Genomic DNA, 19,751 nt, shown 5'->3' on the forward strand with positions numbered 1-19,751 from the left:
GAGGAAGTACGGGTCCCTAGATTATAGTTCCCTTATCTTTGGGGTCACAAACTGAAAAGGTTGGGAACCCTTAGAAAACAAGTAGCACATTTGTCCTTTCCAGCAAACGTGTCATACCAGCTAAGAATTGCATATTGCAAGTTTAAATTACCAATACAGTATTAAAAATCAATTACAATCAATCTTATTCAGTTTTTCTCCTTAAAGGCGTTTATATGTTATGGTGTGTAGATGTGGTTGTAATATACTGAATACACTGGGCTTCAACATATAGGTGCTGTGCAAGTTTATTTTAATAAATGTAAAGGGAATTCCTTTAAATTTATATTTTCCACATTGCATGTACACAGTATTTACCTCCCAGTGGTCAAAACAAAACATGACCAAGCTGATCGAAGAGATATTTCCCCATTCATACTTATGCCATGGTTAAGCAAGATATTACATTCCTTGTGTGCAACAGTCAAGTGACAGACAACACAAAGTGATTTCTTCATTTGATGGAACAAAAATGTGGGTGCTTCAGGACATCAGCAGTATATTTGGACACACACAATTTTTGTGATATTTTATTTACAGTCATTCTTATGTTTGTAAATGTTTTACTTATTCTTTTTTAAATACTTGGCATAGGAACAACTTGATGGCAATTGTGTAATCTCATAGAGGGAAAAGTTCATGTCTTCACGCACGGTCCTTACGACTCCAGAAGGAAGTAGCCAGAATGTCTCTATGTTTCAGTCCATGGAGAATCCTTTTCTCAAGGTTCACACATCCATATTAAGGAGACAGATAAACAGACATAGATAAACAGTTTAACATTAATGTTACTTTTTGTTGTTTTTTTATATCAGGAATCCTTTATTAAGAAGGACCTGCATAGGCCACTTTAAAGGGCTACTTACTGTTGTAGTCCTGTGTTACCTTGGCACTACAATATCGGTGCAGTTGAAAGACTACATGACTTCCTTACGCTCAAACTTAACTTTCCTAAATGTCTGTCTGTAATGGTTTTGCATTTTAGGATGAACTCTTTGTCAGATGAACAACACTCTGCTTATTTCAACTTGAATAATCAAGCAAAATGAACTTTAAATTTCATCTTATTAACACAAGATATGCCATTTTCCTTGATCTGCAGGAGGCAACATGGTGTTATTAGAGAATGACTATTAATGTAATATGTGATTCTAACATCAGTTCAGGAGTGCAGTGTTATTTATCTCCTTCCAATGGTTCCAGCACCACTACTACGGTTTAGGTTACGGCTGAGTTGAGGGAAATGAACTGTGGGGGTTCTTGATGTAGGACCATAGAGACCGAGATTTCTTGCTGCTGCTGACTTCCTTGGCTGCCTGACACTTGGGAACGGGGAAAAGACCTGCTGTTTCAGAGTATTGGTGCCATTGGACTGGAACGCTGGGGTAGAGGGGGAGGACGATATATGCGACCCAGAGGATGAGGAGATAGAAGAAAGTGAGGGAGTTGAGGGAGAAGGTGTTTTGTAAAAATTGGAGGATGTTGCAAGAGGGAGGCAGGAGAGGTCGTGGGCTGAAGTGGATGATGGGAGTCCGGAAGTGGAGCCTGGTGTCGGGGTGGGTGGTGGTGATGGAGATGACGAGCAGGACAATTCCAGAGAAGTTGATGTAGGGACCGGAGATGTGGACGGACTAATGGTGGAGGGTGAGGAAGAAGGGATGTTGAGGGAGTGGCAGGGTGGAGGTAAAGCAATGGAGGCAAAGTGTCTGTCAGAGACGATGTTTCTTTCTGAACCTGAGGAATCAGAATCTTTGTGCCGGTTTGAGGATGGCGGAGGAGGAAGAAGAGGGACTTTGGGTACAGGTTTGGACTCTGGTAAAGTGGGTTGTGCATCTGTGTTGTTGATGGAGGTCAGATTTGTTTGGTTCTCTAGATCCAGGGACTCCAGTTGCACAACTACATCAACAATTTCTGCGTCATTAATCCCATCAGCAACCTGTGGAGCCTCTTCACATCCTGACCCTGCACCAGATGGATCTGTAGATTGGGGCTCAGAGAATTCACCTTCGCATTTCTGCTCCTCATCTTCTTTATACCTTCTCTCGTCACATTCCAATCCTGCGTCTTCCTCCTCATCTTCCCTTTCCTCTGAATCTCCAAACCCCAGCTCTGCTCGGGCTCTGGCAATATTCCTTCGATGCACTCGGACATGAGCTCGCCAGGGCGACCCCATGCCTCCTCCAGGGCTGCCAGGAGATCCATTGCAGTTGTAAGGAGTTGATCCGCAACGCTGCCTGGCTGGAGAGCCCTGATTCTGGGACAGAGAAGTAGATCGAGACCCAGGGAGTGTTGAGATATTAGTGGATGAGAGTCTTGAACTTCCACCGCGTTGTTTGCGACCCAGAAGAAGGTGGTTGATTACTGTGCTGGAAGGGTTGAGCTGGGAGGGCAGTACTCGGGTGGCGGGGCACTTGTCTGGGGGGGAAGGTTACAGGACAAACAAAAATATATTAAAAGAGGCTTACAAAGATATGCCAGCTCTAGATGTAAGAGATACATGTTTGGTGAATGCAGCTAAAAAAATGTATACAGATGTTTGCTTCTTTCAAAAAGAACCCTTATATATTAAATTTAAAGTAATGTGATTCTAATAGAATCACACTGTATCATCTGAACTTTTTTGCTTTTTACATTTAAACTATATTGTATTTTAATTTTTAATTATGCAGATGCAACAGCTTGGTTTCACTTAGGAAACGGGTCAGCTCTTCAGGGCAACTGTCGTCTAAAGGTTTGCTCCATCAGACACCAGGGGGCGCCAAATCATTCTAGTATACGTTTTGTCTTTTCTTCTCTTAAGGATTTATCCACGAGGCCTCTCACAGAATGAGACTTGCAGTATTTTGGATTACAAGCCAAGTGCATGAAAATGACTCATAATATTACACATGTAAATCAATTCATAGTAGGTTTTTCTTTTTTCCAATATACATAAGCCATGTTGTATTCATAAATCCATGTCTATGAGCTTTTCGTGGAATGTTTCTTGGTGATGATGAGTGTCCAATAGAAGGGTGGGTGTATTTATTTGTGGACAGATGTTTGAATCTAAAATAGAAAAACCATTCAATCTGACAGTAATACTGTTATACAAGCCTCACACATATGTTAAGGATTGAGAGCAGCAACGACCAGAAGGAAGGAGAGGTTAGTAATAGAAAGCCAGAAAGAGCAATCATTTTAAAATCAAATGAACTGATGGAGACATCTTTTACCACTGAAGATGTGTTCTGTGTTTATTTAAATGCATCATTGGTGCATTCAAAGCACACAGTATTATTCCCAGTTTTTGGCTTTATTATTATTATAAGTGTTGACGGTTGAAAACCTTAACGGTTTCCTGTCTAGAGCAGCCAACACCAATTAAACAAAACTGGGTCTTTACATAAAGATGAATTATAAATCTAATGGACACATGTTCAGTAGTGGCAGATATCTCCTAACTTATTTATAGTTTATAGAATAATATAACAGGTTTATAGACTTTAATTCTGCATGAATATAGAAAACAAAACCATCACCAGTTGAAAATATTACCAATACCAAACCAGGTCCAAAGTAGTCTACCATCCACCTTTAATAATTTCATTATTTTAATCCAAATTAAATGTCCTCAAATCAGCCCCAGTGTGCCCAAATTCAGACACCAGTACCATCATCTTGCTGGTCAGTACTGTCGTTGAGTTTGTCTGGATGCTCCTTAGGAACCCCAGGACTTGTGGTCACCTCAGTTTCAGGTCCTGTGAGTCACACATCATCGTCAAACATCCAACTTTCTGATACGCAGTTTGTAATTCTATCACACCACCGATGGGGCATCGCCTCATCAGTGTTTGTTTTTCTGTGGCAGTGCTATGACATGATACGATCAGTTTTGTTTGCAGAAGAGCAAGCTCTGCCTAAACTGGTTTTTGTGTGTTAAACTGCCACTGTAGGCAAACAGAATGCTGGTGTTTAGGCAAGTATGAGCAAGCAAACTATGAGGCCAAATTCATCATTTCATACTTTACACAACAGTAAAATACTTTGAGTGAATCTACATGGTGAACCTTTAAGTATTTTTCATTTCATGAGATTAGAGTGATCCTACAAAAAATGTGAGAAAAACAAGCTGGGCAAAAAATGGTTATCATCGATAAAAAAATGTTTTTTAAAATGAACGGGGAAAATTTTACTCTGTGTGTTTGGGTCCAAAAGAAATACATTTTTAAGCAATGGAAAACATGTCTCTTCAATATGTGCCAACTATAGAACGCCTGTTGCTGTCATGCATCATGAATGAACATTTGGTGTAATTTGGGAATTAGTGTATTGCTTCCTGGAGCTATTATAAATTGCTCCTTTATAAATTGGAAGCTATGCAGAGCAGAACGCGTGGAAATGTTGACCACAGTGAAGCTCATTTCTCCTCCCCTCACCTGTGCGGATGTAGAGCTGCATAGCCTGTTGCTGCTGCCGCCTCTTGATGCGCGTGTATTGCTTCTTTAGGGCGTAGATGTCCGTGCTCATTCTCTCCATCATCATGCTGTTGATTGCAGCTTGATGCTCTGCCCTGGCACCTCCTGCTCCTCCTGCCCCTCCAGCTCCCACTGCTCCGGGGCTCAGCTCTGCGATGTTCCCCTGCTCCGCTCGCTGGTCTGAAAGTTAAAAAACAACAACAAACACTGATTAGATCTCATGTTGGGTTATTTATCCCTACATTAAAATCCCTTTCTCACCAATGCCTGATCTTTAAGTGACTCGTTTATCTTAATTTGTTGTTATTTTAAAACCACAAGTTAGTCTCAACATTGTCATTTAACAAGCCTTTTAAGGATCCATCGTAAAATGAAAATACACATAAAAGCGTGTGTATGCTGTCGTCTATATTGGATTTTTTTTAAAGTGACCAAATGATTCTTGAAATACATTACTGTACAGATGACAAGCACAGTAATGCATTGGGCAAAAGTTGACACGTTCAAAGACTTCTGGTCTCTCGATGAAACCATCCGAGCAAACTGAGTCAGTCCTTCCTGTTTGATTTTCCTTTGATGAGGTTAGAAAAGAAAGCAGGCTTTGAAGACTGAATAAAGTGCGTCTGACATTTACTTCACTCAATTTCTGTTTTCTCTTTAACTTTAGAGAGAAAGGTCAGTGCATTTCATCGTCATTTTATCTGCAGGTCTGCCTCCCTTTGTGCTACAAATCCAGGCCAAATTGGTTGTGATGTGTTCTACTTGTGAGGTTAAATGAAAACGTTCATTTCTCTCCGGAGATTCAAGCTTGAGCTTCAGATCTTAAGCGATGTTTTTATCTAAATCCTTCAGGCTGCTTGTTTTTTTTTTTTTACATCTTTGGAGGAGCCGTTGAACTAGGAGGAAGTGGGGGATTTGTCTGGAGGAAACAGATCAGAGACTGTTTGTAATTGGAGTCAAATTGAGGTCAGGACAGGAGGATTTGGGCTGGCAGTTTGTCTTGATCTACTTGGCTGATGTCTCCGTAAACTCTCCCGAGGGTGCAGTTTTAGAAAGTATAAGGAGAGATTTATGAAGCCGCACTGACCTTTTATATGTTTCTGGTATCTCTGCAGCTCCGGGGCCAGCAGGCCACCCAGGGGACCCAGGCAACCGAGCGCCGTCACCACAGAGTCTTCGTCGTCCATGTCGGCATCATCGTCGCTCTCCCAGCCGCCCAGACCGCCACTGGAATGAGAAAATCCCATCATCATCATCATCATCATCATCATCATCATCACTGCCCCTAGATCAAACACACCTCTATTTCCAGGCCCTCCTTTTGGAGGACAACAGCCTCAGTACAGGGTGGTAATGAGATGGAATACATTTAAATTTAACATTTATTCAATAAACTGGGATTTTTTTAAGAACATTTTTTTGCTTTGGATAGAAGCTCTGCTATTGGCTGTAGCATGGAAATAGAAAATGGGCGTCATGTCATGATCCAGTATTTGTTTTACTAAGAAAATGTGCCAATTCACATATACTGAAGATTTTCAGAATCAGAAATCGGTTTTATTATTTTATTAATATTTAGATTTAATTAGTCTGAAAATCAAAATAAAACCATCTCCACTAATTGCTGAAATGTTGAGACCTGGCTCTCAGACTTGTAAAGAGTATTGACCAACCTGCCGTTGGATTTGACCGAGGTCGGGAAAGGAGTGATGTTGTAGGTGTACTTCTCTCTCAGCTCGGCCAGCTGAGGGAAAGGAAACACGGCGATGGAGTAAACCTCCTGAGACACAAAGAGGGGAGAAGTGAAGGAGGTGAACGATTAATGCACAACTTTTTTTTTTTATAACATGATATTGGAGAAGTGATCACAGTTTGATTCTGTACCTGCATGAGTTCAGTGGGATCGATGAGGTTGTGCTCCAGCATCTCCTGAGTCAGACAACCCATCGTGCTGTAGAACTCATCGGCTGTGTGACAGTACTCGATCCTCCTGGACGCAGAGAGACAGAGGACGAGAAGCCGTGAGGAAGAAAAAAAGAGAACCCAGAGGAGAATCCAGGCAAGAAATAAACACAAAATGTAGGGAAAAAAACAAAACCCTGATACCGTCTCATGCTGCCAAAATCCCTATTTCTGTAACTGATGTTGTTGCACTCACTCTCCCAGTCTCTCCCAGATGGCGAGGGCGACTCTGAACAGCACCTCTGAACCCTCAAAGAACACCGAGTCCCAGATCTTCAGCACGGTGGGCGCAGGCAGGCAGGTGGCGAACATGGTGAGGAACCACTGCATGGTGAAGACGTTGGTCAGTGGAGGCTCGTAGCTGCCTGAGAGACACATCACAGGTCGAGATGACAAGATCTATCTGAAGGTAAATGTATGACTTTCATTTTTACATTTGTCGCTCTGAACTCGGTCACTTCTAACCGTGTGTTTGTGTAAGTGAAATGCAGATGTGTACCTCCGGCCTCTCGGTTAGCAGCTTTCTGGAGATGGTGGAGATGCTGGGAGAGTCTGGGCAGCTTCAGACGCAGCAGGTCTCTGAACACGGCCATGTCCACTAAAGACAGAGTTATCATCCATGAAAAAAAAAAGAGCCTCAGCATGACAGATGTTTCCTGCTGTGAGAAGCATTGTCACTCTAAAATGACTTTGATGTTTAGTAGAAATGTTGTGGATTTAGATTCTGTTGATCCACTAATTCCTTTCCTCTTCAGTGTCTTAAAACATATCGATCTGTTCCCAATGATACTGCAGAATACACAACACTAATTAACTTTAACACTAATTATGCAGCTTTATTTGAGAACACTATGAAGCTTGTACATGATATGTTAAAGCAGATGCTGTCTCTTCCTTTTCACCTCCTGTGCAGTATTTGTTTGTGCCTTCGTATCTTTTAATCTTACCTGACAAAGCTCGCAGGTTGTTGGCAAAATAACTCTCCGGTAGCACTTTGTCAATCAGATAGATCATCACCTGGAAGTAAAAATGACATCAGTTTCAGATGTTAAAAATGATGTTTTCTCTCTCTCTCTCATGTTTGAATGAATTATTCGAGTGTACCTTCAGCGCGTCGCTCTCATCGCCCTCAGTAACTTCCAGAATAAGAGCAGCCAGCACATTGAATCCTTGGCAGTAGCCCACAGTTTTATTCCAGCGGGCGTAAGCAAGCAGCACCCTCTTCAGCACCACCCTGTCCTGCTCCCCCTCCTGGCCACAGTAAGAACTGCAGCCCGTCCTGTGCAGGTCCTGGACGACACAAAAGTAGGATTTATTTTTTATTTTTTCTTAATTAGAATATTTATATATAATTGAATTCAAGCTTTTAGGACAGACACAGTGACCTGAAGAGAAATAGAGCAGACAATGTTTGGACTTTGCTCTGCTGGTGGATCACTGTGTTGAATCTCTGAGTCATTGAGGAATCAAGTGTTTCCATGATGCAGTCATCCCGCTCTCTGACGCACAGTCATGAACAAACATCCTCTCCCAGAGCATTTATCTCCACAGTCAGAGCGACAGGTTTCCTCAATGGGAAAACAAGGGAGACAGCTTCAAGCCCCTACGTAAGCTCTCTAACCATAGGCTCCTTTCTATCAGCCCTGGAGAGCAGCCCTCCCCTGGCAGCCCTGCAGCGTTCTGCCCCCTTGTTTCCTACTCTATCCACTGTCCTGTCTAAATAAAAAATCACTCCCCCACCCTGACCTTTGATGTTGAGGTAAGTTTGCTGCTGCTATCTGTATCGACTCAGGCTTCTGATTGTTCCTGTTTGCTTTTCTATTGTTGGAAACTTGGAAATCGGAATATAAACACACTAAGTGCAAAGTTTGCCTTGGGCCCAAAGTTGTTAGAAAATGTAAACAGAAAGTCTTGAGAATTAGGTCACTTTTAAAAACGGACTTTGGTGGTTTATAACTTTTAATTAGCCTTTAAAATAAGTAGCAACCATTGAAAATCCTGAAAGATGTTTGTGCACAGGAGAAGGGCACAGAATGGCCGACTCGGGCCGCACACTTTAAATAACACACATTGCAGAAAAGACATTTATCTAGTCCCTCCAATCCCAAACCTCACAATACCACGCGGTTACCTTGACGATTTGGATGCCGAGGGAGTCGTCGTCCGGGTTGCTGCGCTCGTTAAAGGCAAAACGAAGCGTCTTGTCCCAGTCGATGGAGATGCTGTGGAGATACTGGTCTGCGAGAGTCAGCCAAACCTGCAAACACACACACAACAGAAGCACGCAGATTTAAAAACACATGACTCATGGGCTGGTATCAACATGTGGACTAAATGTAGAGGAGAAATAGTTCACATTAATAAGATGTCTGGTGCTTTCCAGTCCCTATAAATCTGTATTTTTCCATCAATCATATTTCTATGCTGCAGTGGTTAGCGAGGAGGTTCCTGGTTCAAATCCCCATCAGACAGGAACTTTGTCTGTGTGGAGTTTGCATGTTCTCCTCATGTATGTGTGGGTACTCCATTCTCCTCCTTCAGTCCAAAGACATGCTGGTTAGGTCAACTGGTGGCTCTAAATTGTCCGTGCGGCTGGTTGTCTGTCTCTATTCATCAGCCCTGTAATGGACCACCGTACAGTCCAGCGGCTCCAGCCAACCATGAACAGGAAGAAGCACTATAGATAATGGATGGAAGGATAATATTCTCTTGTTTTTTATGTGTACAAAGCATTTCATTCAGAGTGATTCATGTTGTTTTGCAAGTTCAGGAGAGAAACAAGAGATGTTATTGTTCGTCTCTTCGGTCGAGATGAAAGTAAACGCCGCCGTTTCCGGGCTCTCTCTCCTCCTGAGGGATAAACGTACGATGATGGAAGATGAACGGAGTGCTTCTGCACGTTGTTCACTCCCGAGCTTTAATCTATACTGGCAGGTCGACAATGATGAAGATTTATTTTTCCTATTAGCACAACTAGGGACGTCACCTTCTCATGGCAGGACACATCATCGTTTATCGTTGCCGTGGAAACGGTAGCTGTTTCCATCAAAGTCTGCTACATAACAGTACGTACCCTCTTCCTCCATTCTTTCGGGATCCCTGTTGGGAGTCTGGCCACAGCTTTAAGGGCATCGTACCACTGCAGGGAACAAACACACACACACACACACACACACACACACACACACACACACACACACAGTTTCAATCACTCTTTTAACTAGCCGACACATTACCAATGAGACTGAGGCATATTAAGAAATGTAGAAACAACTTTGAAAGTCTTCAAACTTTTCACTTAACTATTGATAACAGGGAGAAAAACCAGGCTTTGCTGAACACGTCGGCATTATGAACACATTAAAACACACCGAATCTGAACACATATTCACTCTGTGTTGCAGCTAAAAGAATAAATAAAGTGTGTTGGAGATTTCTGCAGCAGCATGGTGGAAGTGTTGAGGGTTTTACCTGCTGGAATCCATTCTTCCCCAGCGATGGTTCGATGGTGAATTTCAGTCTTGTGTCAACTCCTAAAAGCAAACAGAGACACCTGGTCAGAGTCAGCTCACCTTTCACTGTTCTAGTCTTTGAGGCGTTTCATTCTACAATGACCCCGTTTTACTGCACTTTGCTTAGCGGACACTTTGCGTTCTTCCTCGTGACACGGATGCGTGCAGGAGAGTTGCCCGACAGCGGAAACAAACACAGAGGAGGAGAACATGACACATGCAGAAAGGTAGTCGTGAACAGGTGACGCACTACAGGCAGCCAAGACACACGCTGATGAAGATTTGCACGTTGTAATTACTGAACCCTGTGACCTTTAAGAAGGCTGAGTGTAGAGCATCTATGATGAAAGATTGTATGAACCAGTCACGGACAACAACAATCATTTGGTTCAAACTTGTAAAAAACAGATTTGTTGTTTTCCTTTGTTACCTGGGAGAGAAACTGAAGAGCACTTCTTGATTTGTTAACATTTTAAAAGACTAAATTCATGCTTCATTTTCAAAGTAATCTGCACATTATTAATAATAAAAATACTTTGTGGATGCAGCTCTGTTGACTGTTTAAGAGGCGTGAACTGTCCACTTTGCAAAGCTGTTAGGTGACTTTAAAAATCCTGATATTTTGGGTTAGTTTCAATTTTGCCTATGTGGAACAATTGCTGGGAAAAAAAAACATCTTTATACTCAACAGATTTCAAAAGGTTTCCGATATGACCAAACTATTCTGGAAACATAGAGCCTTCTCTAACAAATAACTTGGACAAGTTTAAAGATGCTTCAAAGAAGAGAGACAGACCGGAGACTTTTTCCAGAAATTAAAAAACACCGAAAGATCGAGCTAAACAGAAGTAAGGTTTTCTTAAGATCCCTGCTCCCACAGCCATGATAAATACATATTTACTGTAAACTAAATCATATATTAAGGACAGATGACTTCGTCAAGTTTGGAGTTTTCCCATTTAAACTGATTCTTTGAGTCTCACGTCACGCGGAAGAGTCGCTGTCCGTTTCCGCGTGGTGCTGAATCCGCCTTTCAATCTGCGCTTCTCTTTAAATCGTTTCAAATCTCTTTACAGGCGACAAACCAACATCTTTAAAGACTTTTCATCCCAGCAGACTAAACCCACTTACCCCCTGGTCCCGCAGACAAAAACGGAAATGAAAGTTTTTCACTTGAAGCTAAGCGGGCTGGTCGTGACATGCGTCGGCTCGGAGCCAACAGCTCAGCCAGCGGCCATGTTTCCTCCTCTCTCCCTCTCTCTCTCTCTCTGAGAGGATCGACCAAAGAGAGAGGGAGAAGACTTCACTAAAAGTACAAGCAAGATCGTTTACACCCCAACAAAAGTCCCTGTCTCGGACCAAATGTGCGATCAACCTGTTGTCTCCGCCTCTGTCCTTTCGTCCTGCGCCATTCTGCACCAACGTGGCTTTAGCATTCATGCGTTTTCCTGTCAAAGCTTTGAGAGAGGATTAACAGTGAAAGCCCTCCTCCTCCTCCTCCTCCTCTTCTACTGTCACAGATTACACCGACACAGCCCAGCTGAGGACCGAGACATCAGAGAGAGGGGTCAGAGGGTTCACCCTGTTATAATAAAGGAGAGTTTCATCAAAGTAAATGAAGCGAAATCAAGCAAGGTGGAGGACGTGGAGATAAAACATGGAGAGGTAACAGGTAGGAAAGAGCAGGATGAGTAATAATGAATGAAGGGGTGAGAGAAGGAATGCAGAGAGGAGCGATGGAAGCCATCCAAACAGTCCTTCCTCTCTTAAGTGCTATTAGACTTTTAAATGGGCAGAAAGAAAAACAACACTGCATTATTTATACCTTTATATTTATACATATTAGACATATATTAAAATTCAGCAAAGACTTGAAGCTTGTTGGGGTTTTTTTTTAAATAGGGGTCTCTATGAGAATCTGAAGCAATATGAGGGTCCGTGACATGGGAGTGTTTAGGATCCCCTGGTCTATAGCTCTTGTTTGTGTTACATGGGTTAAAGATTCTCACAGAGAAACCAAAACATGACAAAGTAAGAAGATATAAAAACTCCCTCTGACTCATAAACATCAATGGCCGCAGCTCTGCAAAGAGAGATTCTGAATCTTCCCTAAATTGCTTTTCAGAAGTTTGACACGTCTTCACATTTTCTTGCAGGTTGATGCATCATGGTGAAGAAGAAGAAGAAGTATTGATTGTAACCTGATCTCACCTGAGATGTTCCGTGAGAGTGATACATGATTAAATAAAAGAAACCTTTAAATCACTGTGTATACTCTCATGATTTGATTTAAACGTCTTAGCGTCAGGTTTCAAACTCTCTCTGTTGGAAATCAACTCAAGTGACACGCTTGTGGAAACTGCAGATAATAGTTTTTACTTCTAATAAGTAAGATCCATGAAAATGTTTGTGACCATGCAAGAGAGAGAGAGAGAGAGCGAGAAAGAGAGATTTCCTTTTTGTCTAAGCATTAACAGTATTTAGATGTTACTATTTACAAAAAAATCCTGTAATAGGTTTAAAACATTTAATTTTCTAGTTATGTTCACTTTACTTGAACAAACGTTGTTACTGCAGCTAAAATCAAAATGACACCTGATGTACAATGATTGTATGTTATTGATCATTCTTATTATCCAATACAATCATTTTGACCACTCTAATGCGGAAAAATCCCTAAAAAAACAACAACTTTATTTTAAAATGTAGTGGTAGATGAAGTAGCAGGATTAAATGAGACAGAACAGGCCTCTCAAATAAGTAAAAGAAAAGGGAAATGAGAATATGTAGGATGACATCTGCATGAGATCAGCTAGTTTTTAAAGATGGCCCTCCATGACCCTGCGCTTACATGATCCGGACCTGCGCGTGCTCTCACCTGGCTCTAAGGTGCAGAGCAGCCGCGGTGCACTCCGGGATATCCCGTTCCGCTTCTTCAGGACGTTGCTGATGATGTTACCGACCCCTCCCGCGCTCTGCTGCCGCTGCCTGCCGCCCGCCCTCGGCCTCCTGCCGGCGGAGTAGAGCCTCTCCTGCCTCATCTGGAACCGGAGCGTTCACTCAGCTCATCGCTTGGTCCCGCACGGTTAAAAAAAAACAACTCCTTTATGTCTTCTTTCGCGGTGATGCATTCATCCTAATATCCACGGAGGCAGCTGTTCTTCCAAAAGGCTCTTCCTCCAAAACGTTACAATCAATCGATTACTCTGATTACCGTGTTTCTAATCGCTTCCGCTTTTAGCTTGTGGTTCCGTTTTACTACCCAAAAAAACGACGGACATTCAAGTCATCATTCAACAGAGCAGCAGCGTCAAGGGAGCGACTCAAATATCTAAATAAAATATGGGTTAGAAGTGTCTAAAATAGCCCATCGCCCTGTGGTTTGTGCAGCTTGTATCCGGCAGTGCTGCTGCTGATGCTGCTGCTGCTGCACACCTCCTCGTTTTCCTCCGGTCTGACGTCACCAGGAGGAGGCGCAAGGATGGAGGGACACGTGGGGGGGGGGGGGGGGGAGACAGAGAGGATGAGGTAATGGGGAACAGAGGAGGAAAGCGTGAATAAAGACAGCAGATGTGGGAGTTTTTTTTTGTTTCAAAAACCCAGATTGAGAAATGAGGAGGAGAGAAAATGAAGAAAGGATGCAAGAAAGGATTTATCTGAGCGTCGTGCAAAATGTGATGAAGAGCAAATCAACTCACAACCCTCGTAAAGTATAAAGTCGAATCAAGCGGAGTAGACACTTATTTATTGGGCTGATGTAAAGAAATCAGGGGGGTTTAATATGTCCTCTTTAAAACCATCTCTCTCTTTCTCACTCAAACTAATGGTGTCCCTCTATTCTCCTGTTTTAGTGTCTGTGCTCCGTCTTTAAATTAACTCAAACGAGAAAGGTTGCTGCACCACAAAAACAATACTAACCCTCAAAACAAACAAACAAACAAACAAAAAAATCTCCCAACTTCTTCATGCCGACTTCTCAGGAACACAGATTTCACCAATCAACTTCCTGGTCAAGATGTTTTTCAAACACGAGACACGAAATGACGTTTATGTGATCGGAAGTGAATGATGCACGTCTGTTTTCAGCACTTCCTGAATGGAGAGCACATCCGGGATTAACGACTCTCTGAATCGATCCGAGCAAACGGGGAAGATGACGATCTAAAAGGAAATGTTCCGTGTTCAGCTGTTCGCTCCACGCTGCTCTCGTCTCTTCACGCTTCAACTGTTGACGATTACATCACTAAATGACATTCATCGCTTGTTGAGTGACATGTTATGATGTTAAAATATTCACATCAACACTAGAACTGTTTGGAAGTGTTTACACTGGAATCTGTGCCAGTAACCACAACTGATGACAGGTTTAAATTCACATGTAAATCAGCAGAGTCAAAGACTGGCTGTAGTGGAAATATTAACACAACCTGCCTCTAACATGGTGAGCAAACAATCCCCAACAGACCGTGTTTCACCTTCTCCTTCACGTGTCACATGCATCTCTTTAGATTTATCGTTTGTTAATCAGCGCTCTGCAGCAACTCGCCCACCAGCAGGAATATTAAGCTCACAAGATTCATTTGATTGTGACTCCCACTGCAACTTCTTTCTTTGCTTCTTCTCGAGTCTTTTCGGGGGTCATTTGCCCTCCGAGCCTCAGAAGGCAGCAACCTTTTCATACATAGTCCCATATTAGTAGGATTCCTTGTTTGTATCTCTGCAAACATCGACGCTAAATGCCCCCTAACATCTATAATTTCACACTAAACCAGACAGCAAACTCGGCTTCTCCTGGGAGAAACTCTGGGGATTTTAAAAGTCAAATCATTTTCCCAGTCATGAATGAGGAACTTTTTTTTCTGAGCACTTTTCTGTTCTGCTTATTTTACTGTGAACAGCAACAAGGAAGCTCTTACTGATTTCTATCGCAGCACGCTCCCTGTGCAGTACTCCAACGCCCTGACGAACGCCACTATTAAACGGCGGTAAGCTGTCCCACTCTTGTTTTTTCATTCACTTGTTCCTACGACAGCGCAGCCAGAATTACCCGACACGCAGACAGCACGCCAACTTCCATTCACAGAAATATAGACTACAGAATTGATTAAAAAAAAACACAAATACACGAGCGTTATCCCCGGTTAGTTTAGTCGTGACATTTACATCCATAAATCAGAGCGTCCATAATCTCATCCCCGGAGACATTCATTGTGTTGTTTGTTGCTCCCGAACGTCTCTTACATAACAGAAGAGTCAGATGCAGGATTCTGGTTTTGAGTATTAGACGAGCGGAGAGATTCAGGGGATGACACTGCGAACATGATTCCTCAATAATCATCACGTGCGTCGGGCTTACACGACAGTCTGTTATGTAAATAATAGAGCCATTTTCATACTGCATGATGTGATATGACTACTGTGGACCTGTTCCCACACTGTGTACAAACCAGTACGTCAAAACTCAAAGATTCCACCATCCTTCATGTATCAGAGTTTTTAGTTGATTTGTTAAAAAACCTCTCCGTAGGACAGCACGCCGGATTAGAAAAGCGTGTTCAAGAGGGATTAAAATGAGCTTTTTGAGAAGTTTGATGTCTTTAAAAAAAAGATTATATTGTGTCTCAGAGCTGTTTTTACATTCTCTATGAATCAAATCTATTTATGAAGAAGAGGAAATACTTCAACTAAATGATTAAACATCTTCACCAGATTCACCTGTCAGTTAATGTTTTGGCTCTCGATGGTGGTTGAATAAACATGTTGAAGCTGTAATGCATGAAACTGCTTTGTAAGGGGTTTTCTTACCTTTAGATCAGTCAGTTCAAATAATTCACATATTTAATAGTTTTAAATTAGACGCCCGGGAACTTCCCGAGATGACCACACACACACACACACACACACTAAATATCATGAAGTCTTTTTCTCGCACTAAAGAAGTAATGTGTCTCCTTACGTCGTTTCTGTGACACGGCCTGAAGACAAGCCGTAATGAAGTCGTAGTTTTTCTGCAACTTGTGACCGAGGCGGTCTCGTCTCTTCAGCTGACGCAGCAGCTTGGCCGACTGCAGACCTGTGCGGTATTTGACCTCCTGGATGATCGACTGCAGCTCTTCTGGGGCTGTAAAAAAAAAAAAAAAAATAAGTTCACAAGCTTAAAATTTATAAACGTCTGAGTTTGATAAAGGTTGCAGGGCGCAGGACAGCCTAGAGGTTTCAGTCTCAGTGGCCGTGGGTTCAAATCCCAGTCTCTCTTCATCTGACTGATCTAATAAAGTGAACTTTTCGAGATGTTTTCATCAGCGATCAGTTTCATGAGCTTAATATCTCTGGTTTCTGTCACAGTCCCACGGCACAGAGAGGTTCATTCTGCAGGTTTGCTCTCTGACTAAAAGGTGCTGATGTGGTTTGAAACAACACGTGACGTCTGCACTTCGCTGTCAGATCAGAATATCACGCTCATCAGTCTGTTTCCAAGCTGCGGGCGAAGAACAAATGAGAAGCAGAAGGCCGCCTCACACAAACACACTCCCATCTCATGTTCAACTGAAGGTGCTTCAAGCCTACAGCATGACCCGAGTCAAAAAAAATAATAAAATAAAATCAGTAGAACCGAGCTCAGTGTTTTTTGTGATCCATTTGCTACTTGATCGACGTTTGTATTCACATTGATTCACAGAAAAGAAGAGAAACACGGCGCCACAACTGACAGAATTCATGTCAAAAATAAAAAACGGGAGCGAGATAGGAGAGGTTGTTTTCAGATCCTTTATGTCTTCAGCTTCTTAAAGGAGGGGAGTAAGACATACACTCATTAGACTGACAGGTTTCAGCTTGTGGGCTTCATCGGGGTAGCGAGCCCAAAAGCTTCCATCTAATTTGTTAAAAAAAGTTGATCTTCATCCTGCAAGTGTTGCTGGAGCTTTTTTTTTTGCTAAACGCTGCTTTTTCAGTGCAATCTGTTGGCTTCAGATAGAGTGATTTTAAAGCATCTCCCTCTTTGATTAAAAGTTCTGTCTCTGTCGGGATCAGACACGAGATAACATCTGGGCCCGTCAGCTGCAAAACTAAAGAGCTGTTCTAAACAGACATACATCCTTTGATAATGTGCAGACACATTGCAGTCATTTAAACCTGTTTGGTGCCTGCAGGCTGAAGAAATCTCCTGCAGAAAGTGTTTGCACATACTAGTCATGCAGGTTTAAAATAAGTAAGGCCCAGGTTTAAAAACATATAGCACTTCCAGTTCCAACAAATGGACCTACAGTAGCTCTCATCATGAGGTGTGGGATAATTCCTCACTGTTCACACTGTATCTGATCCGTGAGGCCTTTATCACAGTGCTTCCTCTTCCTCTCTCTCCACGTTGTTTAACTTGACTACGCCTCACGTGAGATAAAGGGCAAACAGTGAGCCCACAGACCTGCCGGTGTTTACTGAAGGACTCCACTTTAACAGAGGAAACAATGGCAGCGTGGCACTCACAGTGACGTGCCTTAAGAGAGAGAGACTCTGAGGCAACGGCTGCAGCACAATGCGAGGAGCAGTACATAAGCTGTCAACGCTCTTATCAGCGTCTGTTTGCATGCCGTCCGTCCAGTTAGCTCCTTCTGGTATCTCATTTCTAGGGAATGCTTGTAGAAATGTCGGCTTCATTTTTCAAACATAAACAAAGACACAAGTTCAACTCACTAATTTAATACAATTGATTTCAGCTTTTAGATTTATCATTTGCTGTCTTTCTCCAAAGCTTGAGCGCACAAAAAAACACTGAACATGTAGTCTTGCTTTCAATTAATAGTCCTAACTACAAAGATATTTACAGTTGATTAATTGTATTTTCTATGAATGTTAAAGTCCTCAACATGCCCTGTGGTATCTTCACAGATAGAAGATCAAACTGAGTGTTTCCTGTACATGTAGTCATCATTGAAAGGCCCACTAACTTATACATTTTCACCTCTTTGTTCTTCATCTTGAAGCCCAGTGTGACAGATTATAAACTGGGCTTGTTTACCCAAGATGCATCTCTCCACAAGGTAAACACAGTCAAGAAAAAAAAAGTCATGATGTAGCCTACATCACCTAAAGCATTGACAGTTACACCACTGACATAAATCAACTAATTAATGCAACTAAATCAACATCATGAACACTGTTGCTGATCTATTTCTTTACAGGTGGATTTACTTATTTATTTATTTTTTGCCAAAGCAGTGAGTTCACAGATTTTTTTTTTAAAGAGCATATCATATCCTTAAAATGATGGAACATAATTGCTTAATTTGTGGAGGAGGAATCAGAAGACATGCACCCGACGCCTCACCTTTCTGGGCCAGGTAGTTCATCTGATGCCTCCTCGTGTGTTTCTGCTGCAGCTCCTGGAGGAAGTTGGACCCGGAGTTACTACGGCCCAGGAAGGCATCAGATCCGGACGCCTCGGTGGAGCTGTCCCAGCTGTCCCCATTCCTCCTGCTGCCCCCGCTGTACGTCTCATACAGCTCCACCAGCAGGCAGTCCACTATGGAAGCCCTCGGTCCGCTCCCTCCTCCTCCTCCATGGGGTTCGGAGTCGCTGCTGTCCCTGGCCGTGGTGGACCTTTGGGCGGCAGTGTCGACGCCGAGCTGCCGCTGTGCCTGAGGTGATGATGTGTCATTAGGAGACTCGGCGCGGGTCGTCCACTGATGAAAGCCGGAGAAGTCATCCTGCAGGGAGCTGACAGAGTTCACAAACACGCCGCTCTCTTCCTCGGAACAAACGCCACCGTCGCATATGTCAACTTCTAAAAGTTCAAGCCCGTCCACATGTTCTTCTGTCGCCATTCTTTCAAAGAGTAGCGAATTATCTGGAATTGTTTTCTATGCACGCGGGCTCATTTTGGAGACAATGTATCCGAAGTTTTTAAAGTTTTTTCTTTGAGCGTCCACCTGGAGGAGTCCACTCCTCTCCTGAAGGAGGTGGAGACCAGTCTGACAGTTTTTTTTTTTGTTTCCTTCCTGAATGTTCCGGATTTGATTAGTCTTCCCCCTCAGTCCTCCTCCTCGAGGGTTGAACAATGGGCCAGCCCACGCCGTGAAAACTTCCCTGCGACAGGCAAACTTTCTCCAGGTCGCGCGACAGGTGCTGCAGGAGCCTGGAGGCGATGCTTGACCAATCAGAGAGGAGTCAAAAGTATTTCGACCAATCAGCTTCCTCCTTTAGAGGCCATACTTACAGGTTGTTTTAAATGACCGTTAATATTACACTCTGTGTGTGCGCGTGCGTGCATGGCTACGTTCGACGTCTCTCCTGAATTTGGGGGTCTTGAGGTGAAAAGTTTAAAAAACCCTGTACTGTTGTACGCACTTTTGTTGTTTTTTCCCCTGAATTAATTGTCTAATTAATTCAGGGGAAACCTGATCACAAAAATAGCCTCCAAAATCAGGTCTAATTTTTTGGTAAAATGACTCTTATTTTTTGGCATAGGAAAATACAAAGCGATGCAGAAATAAGTTATAAATTATGAATCTTTTTTTTTTTATAGCTTGGTAATAAAATGTTTCCTTTTTTGTCTATTATTAATTATGATCATACTCACTACAACACTACCTGGGCCCTCAGGTCTGATCAGATCAAAGTCCAGAGAAGGGTCCTGGAACAAACTACCTGTTGACCTGAGCTCTCTTTTTGTTTCTCAAGCTGAAGACTAGTGACTCTTTGTGTATATGTAAGGTTTTTTTTTTGCGGTTTTTTTTGTGTGTATGTAAGTGTTGTCTTTGTTTAGTCTTTTCCGAAATGTGCT

General features: G+C 42.6%; 1 protein-coding gene across 4 annotated transcripts; it reads right to left on the reverse strand.

Annotated features, from left to right (window-relative positions):
- Positions 1-271: 271 nt before the first annotated feature.
- Positions 272-19,167, reverse strand: tbc1d30 (TBC1 domain family, member 30). 4 transcript variants are annotated; one of them, XM_079335784.1, is made up of 15 exons: positions 18,297-19,167; positions 15,927-16,091; positions 9,930-9,991; positions 9,532-9,597; positions 8,590-8,715; positions 7,563-7,748; positions 7,406-7,475; positions 6,958-7,056; positions 6,655-6,823; positions 6,381-6,486; positions 6,170-6,276; positions 5,584-5,723; positions 4,458-4,676; positions 3,693-3,779; positions 272-2,454 (listed from the first exon to the last, which is right to left on the reverse strand). In XM_079335784.1, exons 1-15 carry the CDS (start codon positions 18,790-18,792, stop codon positions 1,220-1,222), a joined length of 3,333 nt encoding a protein of 1,110 aa, XP_079191910.1. In that variant the 5' UTR covers positions 18,793-19,167; the 3' UTR covers positions 272-1,219. The 4 variants fall into 4 exon arrangements, with proteins under 4 accessions (XP_079191910.1, XP_079191911.1, XP_079191912.1 ...); XM_079335785.1 differs by lacking the exon at positions 3,693-3,779; XM_079335786.1 differs by lacking the exons at positions 15,927-16,091; positions 18,297-19,167 and adding an exon at positions 12,849-13,307.
- Between the last annotated feature and the right edge of the window lie 584 nt (positions 19,168-19,751).

This window comes from Symphodus melops (assembly GCF_947650265.1).
Source record: "Symphodus melops genome assembly, chromosome: 22".
Classification (NCBI taxonomy): domain Eukaryota; kingdom Metazoa; phylum Chordata; class Actinopteri; order Labriformes; family Labridae; genus Symphodus; species Symphodus melops.